The sequence below is a fragment of the Festucalex cinctus genome, chromosome 5, assembly GCF_051991245.1.
Source record: "Festucalex cinctus isolate MCC-2025b chromosome 5, RoL_Fcin_1.0, whole genome shotgun sequence".
Classification (NCBI taxonomy): Eukaryota; Metazoa; Chordata; class Actinopteri; order Syngnathiformes; family Syngnathidae; genus Festucalex; species Festucalex cinctus.
The window spans coordinates 25,457,780-25,477,800 of NC_135415.1; the positions used below are offsets into that span (position 1 = coordinate 25,457,780).

Below are 20,021 nucleotides of genomic sequence, written 5' to 3' on the forward strand. Positions count from 1 at the left end.
TTAACACAGCTGTGTCAGAGGAAATGAAGAAAATGTTCGACACTGTTGATGACACTTTATTCAGAGGGGTCTCCTTTATAAATATGCATTGTCATTTGATATATTATCAGCAAATGGTAAAATGTTGATTTACATAAATGACATTGACTCACAAGATCCCGGTCAACTGATGAATTATCAGACGGCATCATGATGTAAGATTTGTAAGAGGCTGCATTATTCAGCATGAAATGACCTTCTGTGATACAAACAAAAGTTTCAAAATAATCTACGACGCTGAGCACAATCGGCAATCCAGCGAGAAAAGTGCATGTTTTTCGCTCGTCCAGGTTTGTACTCATGTGAGCCACGTCCACCCTGCAATGCATCTTTTACTACCGGAGTCCAACCAAACATTTTTCCAAATGTTCTTTTTTTTTTTATTATTTTTTTTTATTTCATTAAGAGAGGGTGCAGCCTTCATCTGTCTTTTCCTCCATCTGACTTTCAGGTGGTCGGGCTGTCGTCGGGTCAGACCGTGTGACCATCTCGCCTGCCACTGTGGCTTCACTGTAAACATTTCTCATCAGATCAGCAACTAACGGAGCTGGGGAAAAAAAAATTCTTTCTATTCAGCAGAATAAAATATATAGTAGATAAATATACTGTAGAGCAGATTGCTGTGGAGGCCATGATAAGATACATGAAACGTAAAGTGTCTTCATCACACGGTGTGACGTCATAAGATGTCCACTCAGGTGACGTCTCTTCACCGTCAACCTCGCGTTGGCAATAAAAGTGGCAACATGACTGCAGTAGCACCATAACAAATACGGAGCTGAGATTGTAGCATGTGGGAGGAGTCTGTTCACTGCAAGAGATGATAAAAACAAACTCGTGAATATCAGAACCAATGGCGACAAACTGTATGATGTAATTCAATTCCCTAACTGACCAAGTAAACGTCAAGAACCGATCCGTCATCGCGGTCCAGGTCCACGTCCATGGTGCTGTGCTCGGACGTGAGGCAGATGGCGCTGTCCTCCAGGGTGAATGTGGAGCTGGACCCAGCGTCCTCTCTGAAAACCCAAAATATGTTCCCGTTTCATATCTGGAAGTGGAGAGCGGGCATACCTGCAGGCGGCTGTGTCAACACTTTATTCTAATTTATTATTTGTGGCCACAAAAAAACAAAATCAAGGACACAAAATTGTGGCCACAAATTTGGTATAATGTGCAAAATATAAATTAATAATATTAATTAGGGCCCCACCAATATGGATTATTTTTTTTTTTTTTAGGCTAATGTTGACTCCAATATTTGGCAGAAAAGAATTCCAAAAATCTACCGATTAATACAAATAATATAAATAAAATCAAAAATCTAAATCATTTCTGGAGCTCTGTAAATTTGAACACAATTTCATCAGGTAGTTTCTAAACTATACACAATATGTAATGTTAAACCAAAACCAGCATTAAAAAAAATAAATAAACCTTCATGAAACCAAATTTACTAGCATACATAATTCTATGCTATTAATGTTGTATATATATTCCCATTGAATGGCATTTAATGGTTATAATAAAAATAATAATAATAATAATAATAATAAATGAGATTTATTATGTTCCCTTTTTAAAAATTAGTAAAGAATTCTGAACCACTGAAATGCAATAATCAAATGACTTTGTCCAACTTTCTATTTACATTCATTTATTTGTCTATCAATATTCCAGATTTCCGTTTGAAATTTGGTGCATCCTGAATACACGTAGTGCATATACATTTCCACTTCTGTCATATTTCATCCCCCTTAATTTCTATTAAAGATATTTTGTGACACATTCCGGAAGTGTTCATTTCGAAAGATGTACATACAATGTAGTGCTGATAGTTTACCTTCAGCCACTAGGGGGCATCAGAAGACATGTTTTTTCCTTACGCGAGCTCAAACGAACACTCTCCGGTGTTGTATTTTGCTCTTTTTGGCATGTGATTCAAAAGTCACAATAAGACCAAAAGTAACAATACGGTATTTCACATATACAAGTCTTACATATAAATAATCTGCCTCCTGTTTCCTTGCCATCTCATTAAGCTTTGACTCTTTTCAAAAACGGACAATGTGAGCAGGTGATACGCAGAGAAGAGGTAAAGCCACGACTAGGAAGTGAGTCGACTCTGACGTAACACAAGCATGAATATTTCATGATGTACACTAAAACGCAGCGAGGTAACCCGAACCCTCTAACAGAGCTGCGACACCTTCACGGAAGCTTGAATAGCCGCAACATAGTACTTAAAGTGCTCGCGGATTCTGGTGGCTCTGAGTCACTTCTTCTGTGACGTATTTATTGCCAAGAAGACGCGTGTGATGGGGTGTGTGTGCGGCCACGCCTATGAAAACACCCCCACATACACGTACATGACCTCCTTCTGCTCCCCAAGGCCAGACCCTGCTGGTGTTGTTGGTTTGAAGCACTAAACGGCACTCTGGCAAGGCAGTCAGCCATGACACAATTAAAGCAACAGAGAGTTGTTTTTGCTCGTAAAGCCACTTTGCAAATGTGGTAAACGCGCATTGGTGGACAGACAAAAGACATACAAGTCAAAGAAGCCAAGCCAACATTCCTGTCTAAAAATAAACATGAGAGGTGTTCTGGCTGCGCCAATCTGCCAAAAATGTTTAATAACGATGAGTAAAATCACGATGTATGCCGCCATAAACGTTAAATGACGTAATATTTATTTATTTTTTTTATAATCAATAGGCAGTGCAACATCTAAGTGCAGCGCTGCCTGGTCAATGAGTTGTGAAATAAAAAACAGTCATTAACTATGGCCAGCAGATGGCAGCATTGTATCTCTTTTCAATTGGCTGCTGGTAAGACATAACAAATCTGATGAACTCTAACTCGTTTTCAAGGATGATGTGACTGATCAAAGCCTTTGTCACATTAAACCTAATTCACAGAAAAACAAAATAAATATTAGCATCAAATCCAGAAAAAGTATCTTATCACAAAAAAAGTTTGTTTTCTCATTTTTTTCGTTGGTCATTAAAATTAACTATTTTCAAATGGTGATTACTCAAAAACTTTTGTTTTCTAATGAAAGAATGGAATGTGATTTTTCATGTCAATTTGAATATAATTAATTATTCATCCCGAATGTTAGGTTAACTGATGACTAAACCGCACTTAGGAGTGAATGACATTATAGATTGTTGTTTGTCTACATGTGCCCCGTCTTGCATACAAAATGGACGACTGACATGCCAAATTGACCAAAAGCAAGAAAAATATGATGACGTCACCGTACCTTTCGTCCGTTTGGTTGTCCACGCCGACCAAGACGGAGGACGACGACAGCGTGCCCATGGAGGAGCCCTTGAAGTAGGACGAGTTGGCGGGAACCAGTTCAGGATGCTGGTACGAACCAAACACGGCTGAGGATACAAACATCACAAGATGGAGGCCGTCACTTAACGAGCAAATGGAAGTGATTGCGTTGAAACACGGGATGACGTCGATCTTCACATGAAAATGTCTCCAAATGACTCTATAGACGAGCTGCGCAATGTTTTTACAAGCCAATTAAGCGACCGCAGATGGGCCACCAAGTGCTCGTCACGGGCCATAAAAGTCGACCTTAGCGCGCACTGATGACGAAACAACAAACTCCTCTGAGTATCGTTCAAGATAACCTTTTTTCCAAGAACAGAACTCTCCCTCCCCTTTTTATGTACCTTGCCCATCCAGACTTGCCAGACTGCGAGCCCCCCAGCGCCGGTCCCCCCTGCTCTTGTCCTCGTCCCTCTCATCCACCTGCGATGAAAGGATCTCCTGAGAGGACGACTTCAGAGCGTGGATTGATGTGCGAGTCCTCTTTGATGGGGAAAATCGAATCTCTGCACAGGAACACAAAAAAAAATAAAAATAGGGAGGGGAAATCAGACTGAAGTGCAGACTAATAGCTGATTCCTCACATCAGCGCTCAAGCCGTGTTCATTCCCACAGGGGGTCCCGCATGGTTGCATAACGTGGTTATATTTAATATCGACAGGAAGTTCCAAAACACGGGTGTGAAAGCATAACTCTGCATGAGAGAGGTTTATTCTATTGATCAGCTTCAAAAGCTCTCATCGGGGTCCAAATTAGAAACGCTATTTTTATTTCCTGGGTTCAATCACTCTATTGATGGTTGTATTTTGGAGTAAAGTGGGAAAACACATTTTTGTAAAGTGGTGCCAAAATAGGTTTTTAATCTGCCAACATAGTGGTGACATTTCAATTTTATTGGAATAAGGTGGGCCAAAGGCTAAAAAAATATATATATATTTTTTAATTTGTTGTTTTGTTTTGTTTTTACTCTCATTTCAATAAATGAGGTAACTAAAATACTAAGAACCTCAACCACAACAACAAATATCGCTAATAAACAAATGGAAAATAATGCAGAAGGTATTTAAATATGTTTTAATGTATTTGGAAATACATTTGAACATATTTGCCAGTCTAAAATATTTACTCTACATCTGTGGTTTCATGCTTCCGTACTCATTAGTAAATATTTGTAAATGTTTTTTTTTTTTGTCAGAAAAACTAAATATCATGTTCGTTGTTTTTTGTTAATAAAAAAAAATGTTTATTTAACATACAAGTACGTTTAAGCATATTTGCTTAATATGTTTACATATATTTATTATTATTATTATTATTACTATTATTATAGTTATATTTGTTCGATTATTATTATTATTTTGCAAGAGGCCAAATTCAAAATCGGAACTAATTTCCCATATCGTCTTAAAATAAATGCCTAAGTCATTTTTATTTATTTTTTTTGGTAAATAAATAAATAAATACATAAATGAATAAATAACAAATTTTTAAAAAATGATGCAAATGGTCCAATATTTTGTGTTTCCTGAAAGATCTGAAAAAAAATTATTTAGGCGATTATTTTAAGAAGGCGTCGATATACAGTATTTATAAAATATCTCCATAACAGTTAATATTTGTCAGTTGGTTGTAAATTACAAATTACAGCTAATTGGTTATTATCACAGAATGCCAAAACAAAGGTTTCAGCTCGTAGTTGGCCACACGCCTCACATTTTAATGAGCACTTACGAGCACACAATCAGGAAGACAATACCAGGAACTATCCCTCCGCTTAATTTCACAACAATATTCCGGCACACCAGGCAATAATATGACGAAATTTAGAAAGAAAAATGCATCGCCGCTTTTTTTTGTGACATGAAAGGCAAACTTACGCTGAGTCTTCCTGAAGACCCGAGTGCTCATGAACTTGAGAAAGCGGCTGGCATAGAAGCCGGGCCGGTGCACCGACACGGAATCCTGAGGACAGAAAATGTCTTGGAGTTGATTTTATGACCATATAAATGGCTCTGTTCATAAAAAAAAAAAAAAATGAGGATGTGGACTTACGCCATCGTACACCAGAGCTTTCCATGAATGTTCCAACTTCTTTATGAATCTGCAGAGAGCAAGAACATAACAGCTTGTTACAAAGGTTTCTGGAAAAAACTTTTTCGTTTACGCTTCATCAAATTGTCAATGGTACCCCTGTTGGCACCACTAACTATAGTTTATTTTATTTTTACTAAAGTACACCCTTGTTTGGGATTATGTAACATTTTACATTTTAGGGTCTTAAAAAATAATTGGCTCTTCAGTATTTATCCCGTTGGACTTGACCTCACCTCAACCAGCCACCAACACTGCAAGTGACACTTTTATATTCACAGAAATCCTATGAGCTAAAGGCCTCTCTCTCCATTACCGCATCATCTTCCTGCCTCCAAAAAACACAACAAACTAGTGTGTGGGGAACAAAGTAAGACTTTATAAATATGCATGCATATATGTGTGTGTTAATTTAAAGCTCATTTAATGCCACTAATTTATTTAACGCCTCCTTACTTGGAAAGCCTGTACTGGGGAAATTCAAGTCGCAACGCAGCAGACATGTCCACGTCAAATTTAGCAGTAATAAGTTTAATAATAATGCATATATTTGTCATTTGTCAAGTTGTATTTTACAATTTTAAAAATGTGCAAAATTTCACGTGTTACTTCATGTTCAAGATTACCAGTAGATTTTGATAGGAAAAGAAAAATGCACTGAGCTGTCACCATCTTACAAATGCAATTATGCCATCGAGTGGCAGAAAAATGACCAACACAAATCAATATCACACTTTTTTTCTTTTTTCTTTTTTTTACAGTCCAGTACATCTTTTTGGTTTTAACTCAATTTTATGAAATATAAATACTCCATCAATGACTAAATGATGCAGCCATATTTCTATTAGTTTAACATTTTTATGTTAACAAAGAGCATGTAAACTTAATTTTAAATAAAATATAAAAATGTAAATATTTTATCGTACATTTAGAATCAATGTAAAATGTGCAATTAATCGTGAGTTAATATTGAAGTCATGTGATTAATTGCGATTAAAAATTGTAATCGCCCGACACCCCTAATTGTAATGCATTTTACAAAATTCTCTAAGGTTGTCTTTTTATTCATGTTTGAATGCATGTTTTTTTACATCACGGTACATCTTACTAACTTTAACTCAATTTTATGAATTCTTATGAAATTACCAATGACTAAAAGGTGCAGCCATATTTCTATTAGTTGAACATTTTTTATGTTAATAGCGCGTATGAAAATGTAAACATTACTGTACATTTTATTGTACATTTAGAACAGATGTGAAATTTGCAATTTAATACACACACACACACACATATATATATATATATATATATATATATATATATATATATATATATATATATATATATATATATATATATATGAAAGCACTGTACCTATAAGACTGCAGAATGTCTATGATGCCAAGGAAGATGAGCAGCTTTTCTTCTTTGTGTGTTTTGGCGGGGATGCCACCCATACTGTAGACATACAACAAATTTGTTATGCAATACTTTTGCACTGATCAAACAACATGCACCTAGGGTAAATATAAAGACAGCGATGTCAAATGAATCCTAAAGTGTGAAAGCTTGGACTACGGTTGCCTAACAAGACACAAGTCAGAATGTGTGTTCTCCATCTTGGCCCACTCACGTGTCATCATCTGTGGTCAGGGCCTCAGCCGCCTTGCCGTCGCCTTGGATGGACTCCAAGGCGGTGGAGTAGAGAACCCTCTGGCCCACGGGCCTGGATCGGTCGCCCCCCGCCTGGCCCTGCTCGAGCCCCTCTCTCTGGTTTTGGTCCAGGACGTGGACACCAAGCAGCAGGCTGTAGTCCATGATCTTAAAACTCTCCAGCACCTATGGAAATAAAAACAAAATTATTTTGGACTATTATTCTTCCGATCCTCATAACACATTAATATCATCTACATGCGTCATCACCTCAAATCGGCCGACGCGCCGACAGGAGGAAATTTCTGTTCAAAGCGGATTTGAGCCAAATAAACACGGTGTTTCTCCACAAAGTGTCACACATTGACCCGTGTGAGGAGCCTTTCACCCAGTTCCCAAAGTCTCCCGACATCTCGTCTCCTCCCGGCTTCGCTTTGAGGAGCTAAAATAGGGCGCGCATTGAGCCAAAACATGTTTGAGGTGAGAGGTGGGAGTTTGACTGGCAAACTTCGATAAGAGTGACCAAGTAAGTCCTCAGCATCAGTCAGGCGGCTGACCCATTTTAAGGTATTGTTGGGGTTAATAATTCCTTTAGGTGCATTCTTTTTTTTTTTCTTTATATGAGGAAGCTGTGGGGGAAAATAAGACTTGTTTTTTCTCACTTTCTCTGTAGAACTACATTCCTTTACTCACAACATACTACAATATATTTCCCTCTGCCCTTCCTCATATTTTTCATTTTTTCAATCAAAGAAACTCAGAGCACTAACTAACCTTACTGTAAACCACCCCCGCATGACCTAGTAAACCAATCAAGACGCAAGACGTCATGTCTGCGATGGCACGTGTGTTTTTCTGTGTTCAAACAAAAGCAATCCAGCTCCCGGTATTGCATTGTGTGGTTGTCCAAAGCCAAGAAGAAGAAAAAATCAATAAAATGGTTAAACGCTATAGTCATGGTTTGTGTAAGTGATAGCCGTTATCATGATTAACTAACCAGCGTCTTACTGTAGTCACGGCTTGTTGTACGAGAGACACACTGTCGGGTTTATTGCCTTCCCTAAACCCTCAAACAACTACGAAAAATGTCTGCGCTGGATCAAACTTTGTGGAAGACCACAAACACTACCAGTCGAATTCCTCCAAAATGACCAGAAACTACTACGTCTGCACGAAGATAATGTTCTCCATTGTTGTTATTAGCCAAAGGCTAACGATAGCTCTGGATAACTAACTGTCCACACATTTGTTGACTTATTATTTACTATAATTGCCAACAGAGCAAACTTTGCACACACGACCAGTTGAATCCCTCCAAAATGAGCAGAAACACTACGTCTGCGCTAAGGTAATGTTCTCCATTGTTGTTTTTAGCCAAAGGCTAACGATAGCTCCGGGTAGCTAACCGTCCACACGTTTGTTGCCCTATTTACGATAAATGCCAACAAAACATTGAAACTATCAGGTAATATAAATTCATTCTCACCCTGCTTTACAGGAATAATGTCCAAAAACTTTGGTTTTGCCCACAATCGGTCGAAGTTAGTGAGGCGACTCTGTCTTTTCCTTACATCTCGGCAGCAGACAATGATGAGTATTTCCTTTTGTTTTTGGGCAAAATTTCATGGTGAGGGGGTGAATATGCCCTTCACTAAAAAATGTAAAGCCGTCTTTGCTTGCTTGGAAGAGAAAATACCAGACAGAGAAATCACAAAGAAGATCTGACAACTTTGCCATTACAACTTTGCCATTACAGCGCATGCTGTTTCGCTAATTTTGCCCAAACAATGTCGGAGTAACCTTGCTCTCGCAAGATGAATTCTCGCGGTATTTGCGAGTTCACAAACTCCATACCATCTTGTACCGCTCCCACAGGTAATTGCCGTTCCCGAACCATCAACATTGTGTTTGGGGGGCGGGATATGCAACTGTGACGAAACCAGGAAGCCAGCGCCGACGCCGGAGCTAACAAACAAACCTAACAAGGACGAATGGACACTGCAATTAATTCTGTTCTCGCAGAATTACCGACCGTTTCCCTGTTGAATGTTGAACAGCGCGGGGCGTTTCATGCATTCTAGTTGGTAAGATGTTCGTGCTTTCCCCCACTTCGACATGAACGGAGATAACATTTTGAAATCTTCACCCGTGGCCGTGATTGGTTAAAACAAACGTGTAGAATGCCGCATCGTACAATCCGCTCGAATTACTGTACAGAATGTCCCGCCTTTTCCCAACGAAATTAATGTGGAGAGGTACCAGATGGATATTGCGAAGCATATCCATCTGGCTATTACCAGGTTAATGTCGGAGGGAGCGGGGAGAGGGCGTGCCGCGGTAAGGTCAATTAGCGAACCACCAGGCTTCCCATTCTGTCGACCTCTGTTGGTCAATTTTCATTTTTTTGGATGAGTATCTTGTGACTGTGAAAACAAATTATTTTTGTGTGTTTACAAACTTGGCCTTCTGATTTATTTGATTGCAATACAACAGTACGTGTATGCAGACGCAAGCTTGACTGCGGATTTGTGAGTCGCACGCGTGCGGGATATACCCGCATGCAAACGCACAATGAGTTAAAAGCAAACACTGGGGCTTTTGTCTCAGCTTTGAACTTTTCCATATCAAGGATTTGCATCCCTTCGCCCCCGGCCTATTCAAAGCGCAGCCGTGCTGGAAACGCACACACATACACACCGATACTTGCATACTGTACACACCAGACTGCCTACGAAAGGGCATCGTTTTGCCCCGGTCTTGGCTTTCCCAGGCCCACAATCAAGCTGGAATGGCACTAAGAAAACGCTTATGTTTGTCTAGTTGTTTTTGCCAAGCTTTTTAATAATTTATGTTTATATAATGGGGGGGGGGGTATGCAATTTTAGATTCTGGGAAAAACCATGGTGACTGGCACACCAGATATCATCATGGGTGCCATGGGAAATTATGGGAAATTATCCAATTTCATTTAAATTGTCTAAGTCGATTATTTATTAATTACAAATATGTTATTGTTCATCCCATCTATGCCACTGACATATAGTGACAGGCAAAACGTGAATACATTGGTAAAATCTCCTCGTGTCTGAAGAAAAATTGCCTGTCTGAAGCCACAAAAATGAGAATGTGCTAACGCGGCGTGCAGATGCAGACGCAATCCCAGGAAAGTGTCTGAAAAATATAGAGATTCATTATTCATCAGATTTGGATGTGCCTCTTGTTCAGGGAAGCACAGAATTTAATATCCTTGACTTGTCTGGATGTTTTCAAATCATAATGAAACTGCTATTTTCTATCTTGGATCACATGCTATTTTTCTCCCTGTCCCAAGAAACTGAAAAATAGTACATAAGGGATCAAATTAAATTACTACATTAGATATTATAAAGAAATCAACAGCTGTGTAAAATAGAGAGAATATGTAGTGGTAATAGAGACATTATGTTAATCAATGCAGGAGGCTGTGTTTTCTCCTAAATAAACCTTAAACCGCATGTGTTAAGGAGAGATAATGTTGTATTATTATTTTTTTAGCTTGTTCATAAAAGAACTGGTAAAAATGAAAAAGTAATTGTCCAATCACTTCCTCAATATGTATGCCATTTATTGATTAATCTCTGCCATTAGAGCAAAATTTGCCTTTAAAAATATCTGTTTTGACTGTTTTTGTCAACTCTTATTTATAAGTAGTTGCAATGTCCCTTATGATGATGAGATTGTCAGTTGCTATGCAATTGTTACGGAGATGTAATAGTCACTCTTGTATTTGCTATGCAGTTGCTATGTACCTTATGATAATGAAGTTGTCAGTTGCTATGCGATTGCTCTGATGGTATAATAGTCACTCTTATTTTGTAGTTGCTATGCAGTTGCTATCTCCCTCATAATGATGAAGTTGCCAGTTGCTATGTCCCTTATGATGATTAAGTTGTCAGATTATGTGATTGCTGTGATTCTGTAACAGTCACTCTGATTTTGTAGTTGACAAGTTTCCTTATGATGATGAAGTTGCTATGCAGTTGTTACGTCCTTCATGCTGACAAAGTTTCCAGTTGCTATGCAGTTGCTATATAGCTTATGATGATGAATTTGTCAGTTGCAATGCAATTGCAATGATCCTAAAATAGTCACTCTTCTAGTTACTCTTATTTTATAGTTGCTATGAAGTTTCTATGTCCATTATGATGATGAATTTTCCAGTTGCTATGCAGTTGCTATGTTCCTTGTGATGATGATGAAGTCGCTATGGTCCTGCAAAAGTCACTCCTATTTTGTCAAGTCTGTCTTGTTTTGTAGTTGCTCTGTCCCTTATGATGAAGAAGTTCTAAGTTGCTATGTAGTCCCTATTTACCTTGTGATGATGTAGTTGTCAGTTGCTATGCAGTTGCTGTGGTCGTGTAATAGTCACTCTTATTTCTCCTCTCAGTTCATCCCATTTCTGAACAAATAGCTGAAATTTATCAGTAATATTCACTTTCACGGACAATAGCGTCTCCCCTCCCTCCTGGTTCCTTGCACTCCCCTCACCTCCTGTTGCTAAGCGGCCGCTGACCTCCCCTCTGTGTTTTGGTCGACCAGCCTCTCCTGGGCTGACGGGCTGAGCTGCTTACTCATGGAAATAGACGCACGCATTCTGCTTAGAGGGCATTTTGCTTCCCGCTCAGGAGGCGAGAACAGGAAGAGGTGAAAATAACAAACTGTGCTTAGCCTGTAAGAGCTGCTGGCCTCATATAGTAGAGACACCATAGCAATGGATACATTATCAACAGTAGCTTGTATAATTTTAATACAATTTTTAATTTATATCTATTTGCACACTATTCCAAACATGAATGAGGTAATCTGTTACCTAAGAGCCTAATGAACCTCCACTAAACATACCCACAGTATTAAAGGAATTGAATATTCACCCTCTAGATCAGGCGCTACAAGACTTGTTTTGAAAACACTGACGACCCAATACCTCGTCAGCAAATCTAAACTATTACGACTACTCTTAAGTCACCTTACCACTTGCTTTAAACTGAGCCCCAAGTATCTCACGCTACCAGGATCATGTCTTAATCTCATTTCATGTTTGCCCAGGTGTCATTTAGTGAAACAGCCACAAAGAGCAAAGAGCCGAGGGAAAACTGGGAGCTTAGACAGAACACGCAGTTCCTCCCAGGCACACAGGGTTCTCTTAATATAATATTTGAATAAACTACAAGAGACACAATGAAAAAAAAACCTCCACCAAGGCCATACAATTCTATAACTAAATTATTTAGCCACCTAAATAAAGAAAGTGTATCTAAAGGGTCTACACACCCCTGAGTACTTGCCAGGCTTTGTGATAAAAATGTGTCTTGTAACCTGTTTGACTAAATTGAATTCAATTGTTATTCTTTTCAAGTATAAATAAACAATGGAAACATTGTAGTTGCATAAGTGTACTTGCTTTAACTGATAATGTTAACTGGGAGTCAGCGCACATCTGCCACAATTTAAAATGGGATTCTCATGACTTTTTTTTTTTTACATTTTCACCCCTAATTTATCGTTACTTTAATAGTGCTGTCAAAATTAAAGTATTCACTAATTAATTAATCATATAAAATGATCACATTAATCATTTATTAACACAGATTAATCACACTATTAATTTTGTCCGCAGATGATCCTTACGATGACAGCGGATGGTTACGTTAAAGATGTTTCAGCAATAAACATAACTGACTACATGCATTAAAGTAAAACCTTTAATAAATAAATGTTTGCGTATGACATTCAGAATATTTGTTTGTGTCAAACTATTGGGGTATTTTTTTCCCCATTTAAAATTATGCAAGTAATTAACTGATTAGAAAAAGAGGAAGATGAGCATGTGCAGTGGATAATGTTTTGGGGGGAGGATTGGTAAAATTTTTTGAAGACATCCTCATAACATTAAATGTTGAAAAAAATGAACACATAACCGGTGGTCTTTAAATTTGGTGGGCAAAAAATGTTGATTAAAAAAAAAGCCTTTTTAATTAATCATGATTAATCAAAATTCTAAGATGTGATTAATTTGATATAAAAACTTTACTTTAGTATCATAATTCTAGAACATTTAAAAAAAAAAAAACATACAGTATATTTGTGTATATTAGTGTATTTGATTTATATCACATATTTAAGCCTAATGTAGCCCGATGGCATAGGTGAAATGTTTTGAGGCATAAAGGAACGTCATTTCACCAGGAATTACTTGACCGCTGAAGGAATTCTAATCATTAAAAAAAAAATAAATAAAAATCACTTGTCAGCATTCCTTCCACTGAGGATAAGCTTTGGCATGTAAAAGGATTTCCACGTACCCGGCAGTCTCTCTGCAGAGTCTTCATCAGATTGGTGTAGGTCTCCGCGTCGAAGTAAAGCCCTTCTTCGTGCATGTCCTGGAAGTCCAGATCTTTGAAGGTCGGACAGGCCTTTTCTCTCTCCTTCCTGGACGCTCGTCGTTTGTACGTCGATCCTTTCAGATCGTACTTATAGTGCATTTTAACCGAGCGAGGCAGCACATTGTTCATAACCACCAGGCGGATGTTGATGCCTCCCGACTGGATACAGTAGAGTCCGTAAAATTTGGGGAGTAAGGTGCGTGGGTTCTGGTTTAGGTTCTGTGAGGTGACAAGACAACAAGAAATTGGTTGAGGACAACTTGTATCTACGTACATTTGATGTTTTCAAGTAAACAGTGCTACCTTTCATTTTGTGCGGTGAAGCACATGCAGCAAGTACAAGCACTTTACCTAACTTTGAAAAGTAACACCCAAACTTTTTTTTGCCCCAAGCAAGAGGTTGGACAGTCTGCTCGGGGATTGAACCCGCACTCACCAGTTTGGGAGTGGTTTGTAAGCGCAAAGCACTACCAGTGAGCTAAGCGATTTTGGGCTGCCGACACAGCTCACAGAAGCACGCACTGCGGTGGCTCACAGAGACCACACTGCAAGCTTACCACCATCGTTTTTATTTTGTGTGAACAAACGAGCATCTCGGCAAGTGATGGCGACTGGGCAGCCGGTGTGAAGCCCGGATTTAGCCGGAACGGCTAACAAGAGCGGCTAGCGGGAGTTAGTCGGAGTCGTAGGCGGGAGTGGCTAACAAGAGTGGCTAGCGGGAGAAGCTAGGGGAAAAAAAGGTAGTAAAAGCTTGCGTGAGCAAAGCAGAAGGTGACAAGCGATGAGCCCGAATCTTGTTACCGGCGATTATAGAAAACAATGTACGTTGAAGAGGTTTTTTTTTTTTATTGCATATTATTGAAATTAATAAGTGGGTTTTTAGATTGAATTAATTATTAGTTCACCACTAGATGGCGCTAAATATTACACACTGTGGCTTGAAATATCTGTTACAAGCTTTGCAGAAAAAAAGCAGAAGTACAAAATGTGATTAACTCATTCAAGCCCAAAAACGTGTAAAAACATTTTTAATACTTTGTCATTCACTCCCAAAAACATGTTTACACGTTTTGTTTTGCTTTTTTAATGCAAGAGCATACAGAAGGCCATGTTGCAACAAGCTGTTTGCCAGTGTTTTCACCAGCAATGTGAATATTGATGAAACTTATGGCTGCTAATGGCTGCAAAACGGAAACAGATACAAATATACTTTTCATGATGAAAGAAGAGACTCTAATCTTTCTTTTGGTAGGTTCCATGTTTTTATAGCACTAGAGCACAATATTCTGTGGGCATCGCAAAATCTGTCACAAGGGGGTTTCTTCAGTGAAAATGGCTGGGAGTCAATGAGTTAATCATGATTAATCACGATTAATTAAGGAACATTTAGCAATTAGTTCAAAACATTAATCGCTTGACACCACTAATCAATTATGATTCAATTATAACACTGCAACTGACTTTGACTTAACCGACTTACCATATAGTATCCAGGAAGTAACCTCTGGAGGAATTTAGCCTCTTTGTGCTGGACTGTTTTAATGATAAACTCATCGTCGCTAGTCAAGTAGAAGAGAGAGCCACTGGCTCCGGGGTTGGTCAGCTCAATCAGAGGCTCATTGACTAGTGAGTACTAAAAAAAGGATCGACAACCATCAACAAAAACAGATCATTTGTGGAACTGCGAGAGAAGCGGGATGCCAGCAAGGCCTTTACCAGGTAGTCGTCAGGTTTGATGCCAAACAGGTCCCGAAAGTAGCGGAAGGCCAGCGGTGCGTAAGTCTTGAAGCGGAAGTCGGGATAATGATGTGCTGGGGTCAAGTTGCTTCCTTCACTGGGATGCGGAAAAACAACCGAGACCCCAAGAAAAAAAAAAGAAAAAAAGAATACACCTTGTTAATTTGTATGAGCCATACATGAAGAGAATCTCAAGATCACTCAAAGCATTCATAATGTTGACATAGTTTCCAATTTGAACAATAAGAAGGCACGGTGAGGTCAATTATGAGGAAGCATGAGCGTATTCTCCAATTACACCATCAACCGTAATAGCTGCTGTAAATATGAGCCTCGTGTCCCCGCAGGGATGAGAGAACAACACACATGATAACCGACTCTTGTATTGTCTTCAATGTAATATTAGAGCTGACCTTTCCCAGAAATGTCGTCCAATCCTGTTTTGTAACTAACCTAACCTGAATGTCAAGGAAACAGCTGATAAGTGTGTCAAAATCTTTCCATTTCTGTACTATTCTGAGGCAAAAATGACTGCGTTTGAAAATGTATGTCTTCCATGGTGGGTTTAAAGGTGGTAAAAATTGTGCTTAATTAGATCAATGTCTTGCTAAGTGGCTGTTTGTGCTATATTCTGTAAGAGGACCCATAAGGCACTGCTGTGTAACACAACACCTGACTCCAAAGTGTTAGGTGACTGCTGTGTTTCGTGTGTAACCACAAGAGCAATTGGCAGTGACAAAAACGCAGCGAACGTCTCTCATGGAGACAATTTAGCAACGCACACCTTGAAATACTTCCTTTAATTGGTCTAATTATGAGTTGTGTGCATGTGTGTGTATGTACAATGTGAAGTGTCATCTAGAGTGATTCACAGAGTCTGACAGGGTCAAAAGGTCAAAACGACAAGAACCTCAACAGAGTATTGAGTGGGATGAAAAAAGAAATAAAAGCATCTCCTTCACTCAGCTGTCTCTTGAGACGCGCTCATGTTGTGAAGTGAAAGCTCTTTTTTTTTTTTTTTTTTTTGTTCCTCTGTGGCTTCCATATTCGGCTTTTCCACTGCAAAGCTTACAGCTTACCGGTTGGCCTCAAACTATTTGTATTTTGTAACAAATGTCTCAGGGAGTTCCAAGCATGCGTCATTGTAAGGCGGAAAAAGCAAGGTCAATATTTAGAAGGACAACAGGTGAGAGGACATTTGCATGCTGTTTGCATATGCGGGCGCACCAGAAAAAAAAATTAAACAAAACACTTCCAAGTAAAACTGTGGCTCTACAAACCAACACAAATGATTAACAATTTAACTAACTAAATCAATAAAATAAAAATAGGTATGAATAATAAATGATTACATTCAAATTTCAATGACCAGTTTGTTTAATGGCTGTAACTTAGAAACACAAATAACATTACAGTAGCCTATTCAAATAAATATACTGTATCCAACATCATTGTTAAGACCAGTGATAATTTCAGTTAGCGATTAATCTAACGCTTATTTCTTATGAACGCTTAATTTTTATGAATCAGATTTTTCAAAAAATGTTGAGATTTTCATCCCCTTTTTTTTTCAAAAAGAATATTTCAAATTGACATTGCACAAACAAATTACAATAAAGTTACTGATTTGGTCTGTAAGGTGAGGAAAATGGGCAAAAAATGTTTGTTTTCCAAAGTAAACTGTATTGTTTTATTTTTTGTTTGAATTTGAAATGAAAATAATCAGTCTGCTTTCATGGAGGACTACAGAATTTGGAGAATAATTGGATATTTTTTAAATAAATTAAATGTTTCAGTGATTATCAAAAATAATTGATTAATAATAACAAATATAATAATATTTAAAATAAAAATAATAAAAAATTATTATTCATATAATAATCATCTAGAATTATAGTAATAGTAATTGTGGGAATGCTGAAGCATTCCCAAGTTATTGTGATTTTTATTCTCCACACTTTTTTGTCGCATAACCACTCCCACATAATATTTCCAATTTACACTGTTCAAATTTCAACTAGCTTCCAAAATTGACGCCTCCTGGGGTATATATATCATCTGATTCCACATTACTTAGGGTATTTGTACAATTTAACGTTTAATATCAACTTTTCCGCATTCATTTTCAATGGGACAAACTTGAACTTGAACTTTTTCTAAGTATCACTTTCCACGCCCACTTCCATACATATAACGTATCATCATTACCAGGTGTCTGATACTGCTTGGTGGCACAGTTGGTAAAGCGCACTGTCCAATAACTAGGAGGTTATAACTTCAGAATTTATATCTCAATTTACTTCATAAGCATTCCACATGCATTCAAATCTTAGCATTCAGGATTCCGACGCAATTTCTTAGTCTAGTTAATAAAGAGGTACTGTAATTTTCACAGGTACGGAAAAATATTTGGTTCCACAATGTTTTTTTTTTTTTTTTTAAATAAAATATAATGCCTTTGTAAATTGGCAGGATAATACACCAGAACATTTGTGGCAGCAGCATTAATCATATTTCAACAGGTTTGCCAACTTCCACTCATTTACTTTGCAGCAGCCGAACAGAAGCCTGTCTCCACCTACGCAAAATCAACTTTAGCGACGCTGTATGATTCAAAGGCTCTTTTAAAGACATAACCTTGGGTTCATGCAATCGTCTGGCTGTTACGTATCAACCTTTTCATGAAAAATAGAAAAAGCGTTTCAGAAAATTGTGCCCATTACGAGCACTTTCACAGCTGCGTGTTACCGTGCTGAAAATCTGTAAGCGCACTGACCTGGGTAGAAAGACGCTCTCCACCACATAGAAATCTTGCATAAGCACGTCTCGGTCAGGTTTTGAGGTGAGGTTTCCGACTGTATAGCCGATGCCCAGCTGAATGGCTCCCTTTAAAGCCGATGACGTCGTCTTGCGAGAGAAAACAAGTGTGTTATTGCAAGCCTGTCACTGGCGTCCCCATTGCAGGCGGTATATGTAGCTACGCTTCCCTTAAAAAAATTGTGACGAACGTGAATGATAAGAGATGCTTGTCACTAAGCTGAAACAACAAATGAAGAAAGTGAGGATTGTAATTTGGAACTGTGTGTTACATCATGTATTGACATGACAATCGCTATACAAAGCGGAGCCTGTGATGTTGTACAAAAAAGGAATTCAACCAAAATTTGTGGGGAGTTAAACACTACAGAAGTTGATTTATTACCTTCTTGTATGTTTTCTCTCTATTAGAACTCCAAGCCCCGCCAATCCCATTTTCTGTTGTGGTTGACATCTGTAAGAAAAGGTCACTTGTCATAAATCCAATTAGCCACAAACTACTGTATATGGGTATATGCCCATATTGGTAGTATAAAATGAATGGATCATCATCTTGTTAATATGTCTGACTGTATTTGGAAGATTTAGTAAACCCGGAAGTAATGGTTAGCTCTGAGTGACAACAAGACAAGGTTGCCGTGGCAACATCTCAATAACAAGGTAGACACTGTCCCGAAGCGCACCCTGCTTTATTGCCCTTCGAAATGACACCAATACAAGCCTTTAAACAAGCAATTTGAGACCCAATCAAGTTTACAGATGAATTTGCAACAGCAATTACTTCCATCATGGAGGTTATGTTTAACAGCCAATTGTAGTAATTTTGTAGAAGGTTGAAACATGGGGCAAGGACGAATCCGTTATCTGTCTTCCATTTTATTAGCTTTTGTATGTTGTTATGTTCACTTGATTTGGTGTTGATCTAAATTAGGATTGGCCTTGGCGGAGGTCTGCGCTCTGCATTCTATCTAGCAGGTGCTGTTTCTAGTATTTTTCGTCATCAAACTTCTTGAAGCCAGTAGAACTGTTTCCGCCGTTAACCATGCAAGAGAGTTTACCACAAAAAAAAAAAAAAATGTCTTGAATAATATTTCGATCATGGTCATAGTGTGAATACAGTTATTTTATTTATTTATTTATTTATTTTTTTTAATCTGACGGTAAGATAAGAGATCCATTTAAAAATGTTAACCGAAGGTAACTTTTTATTGACTCTTTGCACATTTTGTTTATCTTTGAAATTAAAATAAAGTTAAAGTTTAAAATTTTAGTTATTGAGAAATGTTGTAAAAATATATTTACTGTAGAAAACTGTAGGGAACTACAAAGTTTTCATTTAACTTTTTAAGACAAACTGATGACACTGAGAGCTCCTTGAAATTTTTGGTAGAATTTCATGCTCTGTGTGAAATGTTCATAGTTACATCTGCAATATTTACCTTGCTTAAAGAAAAGCTGCGTCCATTAAACAGATATTAAGGCAACATCTCTTGATTGCCAGCTTGAGTGATTATCCACAGTAAGTCGGGAGCCTGAATAGGAACAGAGATGCACACATAGTCAGTTAGTGGAAAGCATGGGTCAATCATGCTCACAGCCACTTTAAATGGTAACGTGAGGGTGGAAAGAAATGTTTCCACTAATTAAGAGTTAATCGTTCATAAAGGCAACAGAGCAACAGAAAGAGTCTGAAAGGGGTGTACAGTACAACAAAAAGTTATTGAGCTATACACCAGAAACCATTTTCTTCATGTTTTCCATACATTTTAGAAGTACATTTTGGCCTCATTTTCCACACGCCAAGTATGTTTGGCCAGGATGTTAAAACTGATTTATTCATTTCATTTTGGGCAAATTTACATCAATGTGTTGATATTCAGGAATGACGTCATTTCACAATCAGTCCCATTC

The 20,021-nt window shown here is 38.1% G+C and overlaps 1 protein-coding gene across 1 annotated transcript; it reads right to left on the reverse strand.

The window, feature by feature from the left end:
- Window positions 1-40: 40 nt before the first annotated feature.
- pip5k1bb (phosphatidylinositol-4-phosphate 5-kinase, type I, beta b) lies at window positions 41-18,736 on the reverse strand. The gene is made up of 13 exons (XM_077520561.1): window positions 18,496-18,736; window positions 18,070-18,200; window positions 15,273-15,390; window positions 15,037-15,189; window positions 13,476-13,775; window positions 7,115-7,320; window positions 6,856-6,939; window positions 5,440-5,488; window positions 5,265-5,349; window positions 3,732-3,893; window positions 3,305-3,431; window positions 935-1,058; window positions 41-850 (listed from the first exon to the last, which is right to left on the reverse strand). The coding sequence occupies exons 1-13, from the start codon at window positions 18,586-18,588 to the stop codon at window positions 848-850; spliced, it is 1,635 nt and encodes a 544-aa protein (XP_077376687.1). The 5' UTR covers window positions 18,589-18,736; the 3' UTR covers window positions 41-847.
- Window positions 18,737-20,021: the final 1,285 nt, after the last annotated feature.

What these genes read in the sequence shown, in the direction of transcription:
- pip5k1bb (XM_077520561.1), bottom strand. Translation starts at nt 18,588, where the DNA reads ATGACAAGTGACCTTTTCTTACAGATGTCAACCACAACAGAAAATGGG. An exon ending in TACTTCCTGGATACTATATG is followed by an intron (nt 13,776 to 15,036) that starts GTAAGTCGGTTA and finishes GTCACCTCACAG; the next exon opens with AACCTAAACCAGAACCCACG. An exon ending in AAGCTCTGGTGTACGATGGC is followed by an intron (nt 5,350 to 5,439) that starts GTAAGTCCACAT and finishes TTCTGTCCTCAG; the next exon opens with GATTCCGTGTCGGTGCACCG.